The sequence below is a fragment of the Sinocyclocheilus anshuiensis genome, unplaced genomic scaffold (genome assembly GCF_001515605.1).
Source record: "Sinocyclocheilus anshuiensis isolate Anshui unplaced genomic scaffold, SAMN03320099.WGS_v1.1 scaffold227, whole genome shotgun sequence".
NCBI lineage: Eukaryota > Metazoa > Chordata > Actinopteri > Cypriniformes > Cyprinidae > Sinocyclocheilus > Sinocyclocheilus anshuiensis.
In genome coordinates, this window is record NW_015549590.1 from 1,814,898 (window position 1) to 1,827,878 (window position 12,981).

General features: G+C 34.7%; 1 protein-coding gene across 1 annotated transcript in view; it reads right to left on the reverse strand.

The window, feature by feature from the left end:
• LOC107658096 (rho guanine nucleotide exchange factor 6-like) overlaps positions 1-12,981 on the reverse strand; it is a 40,201-nt gene that overhangs the window by 12,436 nt on the left and 14,784 nt on the right. Inside the window, exons 4-14 of the mRNA XM_016446532.1 lie at positions 10,445-10,563; positions 9,205-9,409; positions 9,026-9,096; positions 8,852-8,946; positions 8,623-8,730; positions 6,564-6,686; positions 3,582-3,720; positions 3,183-3,242; positions 1,724-1,870; positions 824-910; positions 625-706 (exon numbers count right to left, since the gene is read on the reverse strand). Coding sequence (XP_016302018.1) covers positions 625-706; positions 824-910; positions 1,724-1,870; positions 3,183-3,242; positions 3,582-3,720; positions 6,564-6,686; positions 8,623-8,730; positions 8,852-8,946; positions 9,026-9,096; positions 9,205-9,409; positions 10,445-10,563 — 1,236 coding nt within the window. The remainder of the gene's footprint in view (positions 1-624; positions 707-823; positions 911-1,723; positions 1,871-3,182; positions 3,243-3,581; positions 3,721-6,563; positions 6,687-8,622; positions 8,731-8,851; positions 8,947-9,025; positions 9,097-9,204; positions 9,410-10,444; positions 10,564-12,981) is intronic.

The window sequence follows — 12,981 nt, forward strand, 5'->3', positions numbered from 1 at the left end:
AAACAACAACTTTTGAGCTGTAGTATAAATAATTTATTATTAACTGATAATATTCTCCTAATTCACTCAATAACTGCTGCAACCAGATCAACAAGTCAGTAAGCTTTGGAACAAAATCCCTGAATGAACCTTTTAGAACATAGTCTAAAAATAGAGTGTCTAGTCTAGTAAATAGAGTGATAAGGTCAGTTTCTCACAAAGAGCTATCAAATGGCTTCAGAAGACTTGGAATATAGCTCACAAGTCACTTTGACTATTATAGTGCTTTATTTTGTCCTTTCTGGATCTTAGCAGATGTGGTCTTTATGAACTGTATGTAAAATATTTGCATATAAAACTTCCTTGCTTTGTGTTCCACAGGGTAAAAAGGATGACAGTGAGAAAGAAAGTGAGCAAATGGTGACAATTTTCATTTTTGAGGGAACTATTCCTTTAATAAATCACACACACACATGCTCTCTACTTGTTATGTTAAACTCCACTGCTGCCTGCTGCTATAAAAACAGCTCAGGTACTAGCAGCATAGAAAAAAAGTAGCATTAATGACAAGGTCAAGTGTACATTGTTCTGTGACCTCTCAAAAAACATGCCTCACTAAAACTGTTTACATGGACTGAAACAAACCTGTGATCTCAAAAGCATAATGGCCTGTCTCTGCATCCTCTGGCTGTTTGGTTACAGTAGTTCCAGTCAGTGGAAGACGTCCCTATGAAACGAGAGTGAGACACAAATGAGAGCACTGAAGTTGACATTTTTTCATAAATAACACATGCTCATTGTCATGCACCCAGTAAAACATAAGGAAAAAAAGAAATTAACTCACCTGGTAAATGAAACCACTCATTCTTGGGCTGGCAGACAGCATGACTACCACATTGGGAAACAGCATGAAGTATCGCTCTTCCTTTTCCTAGAAAAAAGCACATTATATTAAATTCATTACTTCTGCAAAAAATAATATGAAACACCACTACATAAACAATCATGGCACAGATGCAGGTGTATGGCATTACAGCAAACCCTTACAAACACAAACATCAAATGTCTCTATTAAAACACGGTTTTGGATTGGTGCACAGCTTTATTTTTTGCTACATTGATTACTCATGATCAACACATATCATACCTTATGTCTAGCAAACCAAGATAAATTTCAGCTAAGCAAAAGAGAGAAAGAGAAAGGGAATACATTGAACAGAAATGGCGGGAAATCACTCCGAATGAATGTAACAATATATTTCTTTCATCAACCTACTAATTTTCCTTTAGCTAACCCCCTTCTGATATTATTAGTGGCTCTATCAGCCCCTCACACAGCACTGTTTCCATCAACCAGACCATCAGATTCAAAGGGGGCTGAGGTTCGAGTTAAAAACGCATTCAGTGACCACAGATGCAAAACTTTGCAGGGGGGTTTGAGCTGTTGAAAACATTTTCCATTGGTTAGCTAAAACAAGTCACAAAAAACAAACAAAAAAATGAGTCTGTGCTTCTGGCTGTTATGTTTAAAAGGCCCTGATCAGCACTTTTACACAAAACAACCTTGTTTTGCACTACATTTCAATTAATATTGATTAAAATAATCACTTCATAGATTATTTTGACACTGTGCTAACATCTAACATGCGTTTTGCACAAAATAAACAGTGATATAACCACGCAGATGTGAAAACAACATGTCAGGTCGAGTTTAGTTGCCACACTGTTATTTCCTGGTTCTCACCTCATTTGAGCTGCTCTGGATGTGGACCTGTGACATGTAGACCACCTGACCCAGCGACTTCATGCTGTCGCCCTCCCAGCCCCGCACTGGCTCCGACAAGATCTGCAACTCCAAGTTCTTTCTTTTTCGCAGATCTTGACACTGAGTCTGAAATACACGAACAAATCAATTCAGTGAAACAAGTATTAGATACATTAATGTGTTAATATGCATTTCATAGTATGAGTCAGTGTAAAGACAAACCAATGACACATAATGATTCGAAACAATATCGTTTTACAGTCAAGTATTAAGATTCATACCAAGTCTAAAAAGGTTAGCAGCTGTGATTATACATTTAGAAAATGTTCTTAATTCTCTGAAAAATGTCCCGTTGCATACACACAAAACATTTTTAAAAGTTTGAGGTTAGTATGATTTTTTGTTTATGTTTTTGAAAGTCTCATATTTATTTGATCAAAAAATACAGCAATACAGAAGAAAAAGAAATGGTAAAATTATCAAATATTATTGCAATTTAAAATGACTTTTTTCTATTTTAATATGTTTTAAATGTTAATTTATTCCTGTGATGCAAAGCTGAATTTTTTTAGCATCATTACTCCAGTCTTCAATGTCACTTGATTCTTCAGAAATCATTCTAATATGCTGATTTTCTGTTCAAGAAACATATCTTAGACTTTTTTTTTTTACTACAAAGTTTAATGCCAAATTCGATTGTCAAATGATCGTATCGTTAAAATAGGCATATTCAAAAACAGAACGTGTTTTCTAACACACAATAACCTGGAACATGAAACGGTCCTTTCGGAGTGGGAGGTCACTTCTCCAGATTTCCAGGCATTACATTCATGTTCCTAACTGATGCTTACTTATCAAAGTGATTTACAATAAAGTGCGCAAATCATCTCATCGGCAAATACCAATATAGGTAACTGAAAAAAAAAAGCATAGGTAAAGGGGGAAGACCAAGTCTACATGACACCTCCACTAGTGAGATCTAAACTATGAAGATGGGACTCTCCCTTACCTGTCAGTAAAAACAAAAAGAACAGATGAAACTGTTCCACAGAACACAACGAGTAAAGAAATCACCTACTACTAAAATTTCTTAGCAGAGACATTTGACCTGAGAAGCCATTATATATGCAATGACTCATCTTTTCTTCAGTCTTTTTTTATGTTATAGAGGCACTCTTGTAAAACCTTAACCTTTACATTTCATGTAACAGCAAAATCTCCTCCAACCTGTAAAGTGCAGTAAACCTGTTGCGCGGTTTAGAGATGAGGGTAAAAGGGAATTAGAGAAAAGATTCAAAATGTTTTGCAACATGAGAGGAAACATCTCACAGTGGTCAAAACTGAGAAGTCTAAGTGATGAATGGATTTTATAGAAAGCTTTAGTTGTCAGACAAGGGCCAAGATGAAATGGCAAATATGACGGATAACTGTTACATACCACAAGATTTTTAAAAGCAACAGTCACTTTGAGAATGTCACTGTAATCTGGATGCGCTTCCTACGAGAAAAAAAGAAGAAAGAATCTGTAAATATTAGGGCTGCACGATAAATCGCATGCGATATTTAACGCGCATCTTGTCAGTAAAGCCGGTTCTGTAATCAGCGGTAAATCTCCATCACCTGCGTGCTTTCACATTGAGCAGCATTAACTACACAGAGCCGTTGTTCACTGATGAGCTGCGCAAAACCACATTCATATTCGCGCGATTTTTTGCGCAGCTCGTCAGTGAACAACGGCTCTGTGTATATCGCATGCGATTTATCGTGCAGCCCTAGTAAATATTATAACTCATGAAAAGACTCATGGGCATTCATGGCCTTGACGGCTTACTGTTACCTCCACATGTCGCTCAAGCTCCTGCAGGAGGGTGGGGTATTTGTCGAGCCTCATGAAGGGTCTGCTCAGGCTGGTGGTGAGGGTCAGGATACCGGGAGCACTGGCACCCTGACTCTCCATAAACTTATCCAGCTCCTCACTGTTTAAGGTAATGCAAAGTATTGGAATTAGGTGCCTTTTCTAGTCAATTCTAGTCAAATCACATCAGTATTGAAAACAGTCCCTTCATTTTAAAATTTATTTTAATTTTAAGAATTGTTTAACAAACCTTATTACAGATAAACATATACATATGAATGTACAACTACCATTTAAAAGTTTGAGGTCAGTAAGATTTTTATTAAGTAACTTAATACTTTTATTTGCCAAGGATGAATTAAATTGATCAACAGTGACAGTAAAGACATTTATTATTATTTTTATTTTATTTTAATGCTGTTGTTTTTAACTTTCTATTCATCAGATATATTTTTAAAAAATGCACCGTTTCCATAAAAATATTAAGCTACTTTATTTAACCTTTTTCAACACTGGTAATAATAAAAAAAAAAAATGATTGAGCAGCAAATTATCATATTAGAATGATTTCTGAAGGATCATGTGACACTGAAGACTGGAGTAATGATGCTGAAAATTCTGCTTTGCATCACAGGAATAAATTCCATTTTAAAATATATTACAACAGAAAACAGTTATTTTGAACTCTAATAATATTTCACAATATGAATGTTTGTAATGCATTTTTGATCAGATAAATGTATCCCAAACTGTAGCATAAATAAATGCACACTAAAACGTATTTTGAACATTTTAGGTGCACTTTAAAATGTATCACTTGGTATAATATTAAAAAAATTATAACAATAATAAAAACTCTGAGGCAAAATGTTAACAATGCTTTCTCATATAACCATAACAATGGCAAGTGTTTTGGGGAAGGTGACAGAACGGGCGTGAAGAGAATACTAGATGCTGAAATGTGATAAACTAAAGTTAGACTAAAGATGAATCATCGAACACATCATGCCTTGAATACACAATCAAGCAATGGAAAAATGCTGCAACAATTCTGCAGAGCGAAAGGCAAGTGAGCAAACACAATCAAAAGTGTGTCTTCTGCCTCCATCAGCACAACCACAGCTATAGATATCCTGTTGGGTTTGTGCTGTTTCCTGTGTGTATGAGGCATGCCTTTTCACTCTCTCCTTCTGTCGTGGAGCATTCTTAGGTGGAAGGAGAAAACTAACAGAAACCCTGATGTAGTTCATTGTACAGGAAGTGTGTAAAATGTGGCTCAGACATTTATGAATACCTGTGAAGCTTACTAGTACAAACCAAAGAAAAAAAAAACCTTAAAATGGAAATAGGGCAGCAGTGTTATATGTAAAGGCAAAAGGGAGATTTGCTTGTTTAGTCACTCAGCTCAGTGAGACATAAGAGAATGAAAGCTTTGTAGTGACACCTGGTGGTTCAACTTTATATTAAAAAAAGCAAAGACACTGGTGACACAAATTTTTTTTTTGTGTCACTAGTGTCAAACAAACAGAGAAATGTTTTGTAAGCTTAACAGAGCTAAAGTATTGACAAACTTTGGGAAGTCGACTTATATACTGTATGTGAGATTAAATTGGAATATATGTGGATATTAACTGGAACTGAATGGAGACAAAATATTTTGTGCCAATTTTTTCATCTCAATCATTTTTTTGCCCAGAAACCACTCTTTTGCATGCCTCCTCATGAACTATGTAGAGATGTGCTCAGAATCTATTGATGTATTACTGTTCTCTGCAGCTCTCTGTACCACAATTCAGACTTTACACTAATTCTTTACAGTTTGTAACATGCTTTTTACAAAACTAAATGACACTAAGAAGAGTTTCAAAATTCATCACTTTAACCCTTAATATTCAAAATAACGTGTCAAATTATGGTAACACTTTACAGTAAGATTTGACTTGTTAATATTAGGTAACTACTATACATTAGTAATAGTTAACAAACTAACAATGAAAAATACTTCTAAAGCATTTGTGACCCTGGACCACAAAACCATTCATAAGGGTCAATTTTTTTTAAATTGAGATTTATACATTATCTGAATGTATACATTATTTGGCCGAGATACAACTATTTGAAAATCTGAAATCTGAGGGTGCAAAGAAATCTAAATACTGAGAAAATCGCCTTTAAAGTTGTCCAAATGAAGTTCTTAGCAATGCATATTACTAATCAAAAATGAAGTTTTGATATATTTACGGTAAGAAATGTACAAAATATCTTCATGGAACATGATCTTTACTTAATATCCTAATGATTTTTGGCATAAATAAAAATAGATAATTTTGACCCATACAATGTACTTGGCTATTGCTACAAATATACCCCAGCGACTTAAGACTGGTTCTGTGGTCCAGGATCACATTTATTAAACTTAGTTATTGTTAATTTCAAAATGTATCAATACATAATTAAAATCAAAAGCTATCTGTTAATATTGTTAACAGTGAACAGCTGTATTTTATGAACTAATGTTAACAAGGAAAAAATACTGATACAAATGTATTGTTCATTGATAATATTAGCTACTGCATTAACCAATGTTAATTAATGGAACCTTATTGTAAATTGCTACCAATATTAATTTTAATAGTTAATCAATGCACATACCCACACATAAAATATGTTAAATGGAAGCTCAACAGTACTCGCATGACATGCTTGAGCTTCTGTTGTTTACCATATTTTATATGCTCTATTTGATGTGTGTTGATCAGTGTTTATATGTAAATTATATGTGGTCTTCATAAGACTTGAATTAAGCAGCTTGATTCATTTGGATCACTTTAACAGTGCATTTTTTGTACTTTTTGTGGAAAGAACTTTCGATAAATATTTGTTTAATGAAAAGTATCTTAATTTGTGTTCTGGAAGATTCACAAAAGTCAAGAACATGTCGATGACAATTTTGTGAACACTGACCTGTGATCAGTCAGCACACAGACTGCAGAAGGATGGCTGGAGCAGTAGGACAAGTACAGTGTTCTGATCTGACACATCAGGTTCAGGTAACAGCCACCAATCCGCTGCTGGCCCTCTGGCATCCTGCAAGACAAAAACACACAGATCAGCCCTGATACATTTTCGGACTAAAAATATTTTTATTTTTAATTTAATGTCAAATAACCAGTGTTGGGGAGTGACTAGTTACATGTAAAAGTGTTATATAATTCAATTACAAAATAAATGTAACTGTAATCTGTTACAGTCACTGAGAAAAAATGTGTAATTAAATTAGTTACTTATGAAAATGTTAATTATTACAAAGGGGGTTACATTTGAATATTTTCACACACACGCTCATGCATTGACACCAATGTTTCAGCAGTTTAGGACACAGAATAGGACACATGCTTATTTGATAACTGCTTTTTCTTCCAATTTGGGTTTATGTACAGGTGCATCTCAATAAATTAGAATGTTGTGGAAAAGTTTAATTTATTGAGATGCACCTGTATATGCTTTATTTTTTAAGATTAACAGTTTTTTTTTCCAAGGCATTGTTAGATGCCAGTGTTTCCTGTCATTGTTATTTGAACAGTATCAAAGATATTAAACTATTTCTTGTTATGATTTTAAATCTTTATTTAATCTCAGAATGATCTGAAAGTAAAAAGAGGTGCCAAAGTCTGATTTTGTGGTGTCTGTGCTTTAAAATTGAATAATTATAATCATAATTCAAGCGATGAACGATTTTGAAAGTCTGACAGTAATCAGTGTTGAGTACTACTGTAAGGTTAACCCTGTCTGGTTTAGATGTTTGGAAATGATTAACAGTTGAAAACATTCGTTAGAAATTTAGCAAAGTAATAAAAGAGTAATAAAATGTGAACATGGACCACAAAACCATTCATAAGGGTCAATTTTTTTTAAATTGAATTTATACATCATCTGAAAGTTAAATAAATAAATTTTCCATTGATGTATGGTTTGTTAGGATAGGACAATATTTGGCTGAGATACAACTATTTGAAAATCTGGAATCTGAGGGTGAAAACAAATCTAAATATTGCGAAAATCGCCTATAAAGTTGTCCAAATGGAAGTTCTTAGCAATACATGTTACTAATCAAAGATTTCAAGTTTTGATATAGTTACGGTAGGACTTTTACAAAATATCTTCATGGAACATGATCTGTACCTAATATCGTAATGATTTTTGGCATAAAAGAAAAATTGATAATTTTGACCCATACAAAGTATTGTTGGCTATTGCTACAAATATACCTGTGCTACTTAAAGGTGGGGTAAATGATTTTTCAAAAACGCTTTAGAAAACTGATTTGGGCCGACTAGCAAAACAAACTTGTAGCCAATCAGCAGTAAGGGGCGTGTCTACTCATGATGTGGAGGAGAGAGCGTTCAGTCCGAGCCGAGCAACAGAAAGATAGAGATGGCGGATAAAAAAAAAAAAGAGGAAAATGTCTGCGGAACAAAAGAAGGCTTAAGGCAATAAGGCAAGAAGTAGGACCCGTGTAAATATCGGATCAGCTTTCCAGCGCTGGAGAGAACTCAAGGAGCGGAAGGCCTGCGATCGGATGCCGAGGTTGCTTTGTCTCTTCTCGATAGGTGAGTAACACCGTGTCTGCGCCGCAACAACTAAATTGGTGATTTCAAATGTCAACATTGGCTACCAGAAATCGCTTACCTAGAGCGATTAGACTACTTAAGGTTTTGTGGTCCAGGGTCACAAATGTAACCAGTTACATTACTTTAATAAAGTAACGGATTGCATTTTAAATAGGGTAACTTGTAATCTGTAACCTATTACATTTCCAAAGAAGCATTCCCAACACTGCAAATATAACCTAGGTCTTAAAATGGTATAGCATAGATATGGACGTTACAAATATGTGAAAAAGCCACCACCAGATGGAACTGTTATATCAAGGGGTAAGACTTTCACTGAAAAAAAAGAGAGAATTAAGTAGTCATTTGAGCATATGAAGACTGAAATAAAGACACTGAAATGCAGCTCTTACTTGGAGCACTCCTCTAAGGCAAGACACAGTCCCTGTTGGAAAGAAAGGATGTTCTCTAAATTCCCATTCAGACTGGAGCAGTCCGCACTAGACAGCCTGCAGAGAGAGCCGACAGAAGAGTCATTATGCGCATGGGTTTTTATTGACCGGCCCAGTTTCCCAAAATGTCAATCGGCTTTGATATCAAAGGCTCCCTGATGCCATGGTAACGTCAGAGTTGTCCTCTTACTTGTTGCTGGCCTGTAGAGGGCGCAGGTAACAGCCCAGTACCATTTGCAGTTCCTTGACAAACTCTCTCTCATGCTCCAAGATGTCTTGCACCACCTGAGAAACAAACAAATGACTCAAATAAGAAGTTAAAATTCCTTTACATGTCCTTTTTGGAATCTTTAAAAGAACTTACCACATTGTAATAATTTTTAGTCAACTGAGGAACGTCAAGTCCTTTTACCGCTTTCGGAGAAATCGGTTTCTCTGGAGAAAAAAAGAAAGGGAAACCTGTTTAATTTCATTATGTTCACTAGAGCAAAACGTTTCTAACTATGCAAAGATGTAAGACAATATCTTGGACTGCCCACTCACCACATGGCTTGACCTCTCGGACGTAATTGCTAGGGAACCAGCCGGTTTTGCCGTTAAGGGCTCCCTCCCACCATCCACCTTCCTCCTGGCGTGTGACATGGATCAGCTCGCCCTTGCTGAAAGACAGCTCGTCCTCATTGTTCTGCTTGAAATTAAAGCGTGCCTTGACCACCAGCTGCCCTCCACCTCCATTCTCCGACATTTCCTGGACACAACAGCAGCAGGTGAAGAACCTCAGTAGGCAGTATTCAGTCTTACTTTAATAATCATTTTAATGGTGATCACAACAACACTCTAATTTCTGCATGCCAAACATCTACAACAAAATTGTCATCTATTCACATCTAGAAGTAAATAATTAAAGTCTTGAGAAAATACTAAGATCCTGGACAAGCCCCTAATAATGACAATAAGAAGTCTATGGGAAGCTAGTTGTAACATTAAATTATTAGGGCTGGGAAACAAAATGTGTTAATTTTTGTGATTAACATTTGGTGTTTAACATGTTAAACATAATTAACAGCATCTAGTGATTTTATTATTTATTTATTTATAGTGAAAACGAATGCGCAAAATTAACTTTGAAGTGAAAAATTAACTCTCTCAGCTCTCTTTCAAACTTCGTATTGATAGAGACAGAAATATAAATATACACAGTTAAATGTCACATTTATTATAATGGGTTTATGTGAATATTATTTGAAATTCTCTTAAATTAAAAGCTGTTATAATATTTTTAATGTTCTGTAATTGTTAATAAATGATAATTAAAAAACATCTGATAATTTGCAGTTTAAGCCTGGCTTTCAATTATTCTGTAATGTTGAATTTGTATCATTCCATTAAAGAATTATTTAAAATATCAAATATTTAAAATACCACAATAATTTTGAGATTCAATGTGAAAATGTTCATGATTACAAATTTCAATATTAGGGTTGATTATTTGTGAGTAATTACAGAAACCTGTAAATGTTATGAGGTTATAACAATAATGTTATAATAGAGAAGTAAAGCTGAACAACTAATTAAAATGACTACCGAACAATATAATGCCGAATGCACTGATAATCTTATTGGGATCACTTGGGTATTACGTTTAAGAGTAATCTGTGTCATTTCAGTTATGTTTTGAAATTAACTGAAAAAAGTAAATTATCTTTAAAGAACTTTACAAATCTTTTGTTGTTATAATAGACCAACTGTTATCAGCATTTACAGCAGTGTATTTATTTCTTACCACAGCTTTTGACTGTCTCCGTAAAGACCTGCTGGACTTTAAGTTGGGAACAGCTTGTGAAGGGGCCGACAGGCTAGGAGCAGAGGCACTGGGCTGTGGACATGATCTATTAGGGGTATCTGGATACAATGAGAAAATAAAAGAGAAGTTTTAAAAATACAGAAAATAAAGTGTATAACTGATAGCATTTCTCACTTACTGAGAGCATATACATTTGTGGGTGGTAACTAGATTATAGGTTTACTGATACAGATATACAGAAAGCCCTGAATAAGGTTTCTGAGGGGTGAGTCTACAGTTCAGTGATTCTGTACTTGTGTACTCTTCATTTCAGTTTAGCATGGCCTGTTACACTTAAGAAATAGATGACATGCATAAAAATATGAAGTAGCATTAGCAAATGTTGCTATCTTTGATTTTTCATACAGTGTGACATTCAAATTACTTCATGCCATATGACTTAATGTCACACCGTATTATGCTGTATGATTTATTGTCACGTCATATTTCACGTCATGATGTGTACACATTTGTTTAACCACATCTAACATTAGGGGCATAGGAATTCACATAACTACTAATAAACAACATACACTACTGTTTAAAAGTTTATTGTCAGTTTGTTCAGCAAAGATGCATTAAATTGATCAAAAGTGACAGTAAAGTCATTTATGATGTTACAAAAGATTTCTATTTCAAATAAATACTGTTCTTTTGGAATTTCTATTAATCATAAAATCCTTTTCCACAAAAATATTAAGCAGCACCAACTGTTTAATAAAAACGTATAATAATAAAAAAAAGTATTTATTGAGCAGCAAATCATTTTAAATTCTAATAGTATTTCACAATATAACTCTCCATACTGTATTTTTGATCAAATAAATGCAGCCTTGGTCAGACTTTTCAATGGCAGTGTATGTTGTTTGTAAGGCAAAGCAAGGCAAGTTTATTTATATAGCACATTTCATACACAATGGTAATTCAACGTGCTTTACATAAAAGTAATTAATATAATCATAAAAAAATAATCATGTAAACTTGAAAATGATTGTCACACAAAATTCCATTAGCAAACACTGTGCAAAATTCAGTTCAACTGACTTTTCCAGCTTAAATCATTTGACAAAAAATATAAAAAATGTGTATAAAACTATTCTTTTTTTTACTATGCATTACACCCGGGATATGTAAAATGGTCTGTCAGACCCCTTAAATGTAGTACAGTGTAAAGCCAGGTCACTCTATTATCTTTAAACATCCCAATTAGAGCACTCACTCACTCACCCATTCGTAATTCTGTCGTGTCTGTGAAGTTAAACCACCAATAGTCCACAGCTCAATGCACTTGCATATGGGTCACAACAAACAACTGCTGAAAGCAGCCAGACACATCCTCTCCAATGTATGACGACAAGTATCAAAGAGAAGTCAGTCTATAGACATAATGTACGCTTCAGTCTAACCAAAGCAAGGCCTGAAACCCTAAAACATAGTATTTAGTCACAAAAATTCACAAAAACCACATTGCATACTCATGTAAAATCTTAGCAGACTATGATTAGCTTGTATTAATTTGCTATGAGCAATCTGTCATTCATAAATAGAGGGAGATAAGGTATGAGGAGGCATGCAGTATTCAGTGATAGAAGAAAACAGTCAGGTGCCCCGTTTGCTGCACTCTGGGTCCTGACAGATCTCCAGCGCTGCAGGGGCCTCTGGGGCTCTTCACTGACTCACACTTCGCTCCATCTACACAATAAAAGCTCAACATGTCTGCTGGATTTCACGGCAGGCTTTTTCCGAACACCCACGGCGTACAAACAGTGTGTGTGAACCTGCTCCAAGCATTCCTCAGCCAACACAACAGAGAACCCAGAAAAGGCCAGGCGAGGGAACATCTTCTCTATGCCTTAAGCACACTTCAGATTGAAAACCTCACTGTTTCATTATAGAGATCGTTTTAACACAAATCCAGTCAAATCTATCTGCCCCCGCTTAATCTGCACTCATTAGTGAGTCATTCTTAAGAACTAACACATCATTTTAATCTTACTTTAATATAGAGTTTGCAAAGCTATTTGCAAACATTTAAAGTTGGATCAAGAGTAAGCAAGATTCCAGATTAATAATTTATTAATAAATAAGAGAAGTGTTGTTTGGAATGACAAGCAATCCTTGTTGAGAGGTAACTTACTCAAAAATGGAAATTCTTGAAATGTATTCACCATAACATTGATCCAAACATTAATGCCCTTTAGTGTAATACAAATAGTGATTTTTTAAGAATACCTGAATAATAAGAAATACCTTCTTAATGATAAGACATTAATAATAATAGATTACAAAACAAAACATTGCATGACTTTTAAAGGGGTCATCGGATGTGACATGCACTTTTACAAGCTGTTTGAACTGAAATGTGTGTTGGCAGTAGGGATATGCCGGTATCAAATTTTCATGTTGCGATTAATTGCTAATGCTTTTATCATGGTATACGTTATTATCACGATATTGAAATTTAGTTTAAAAAAAAA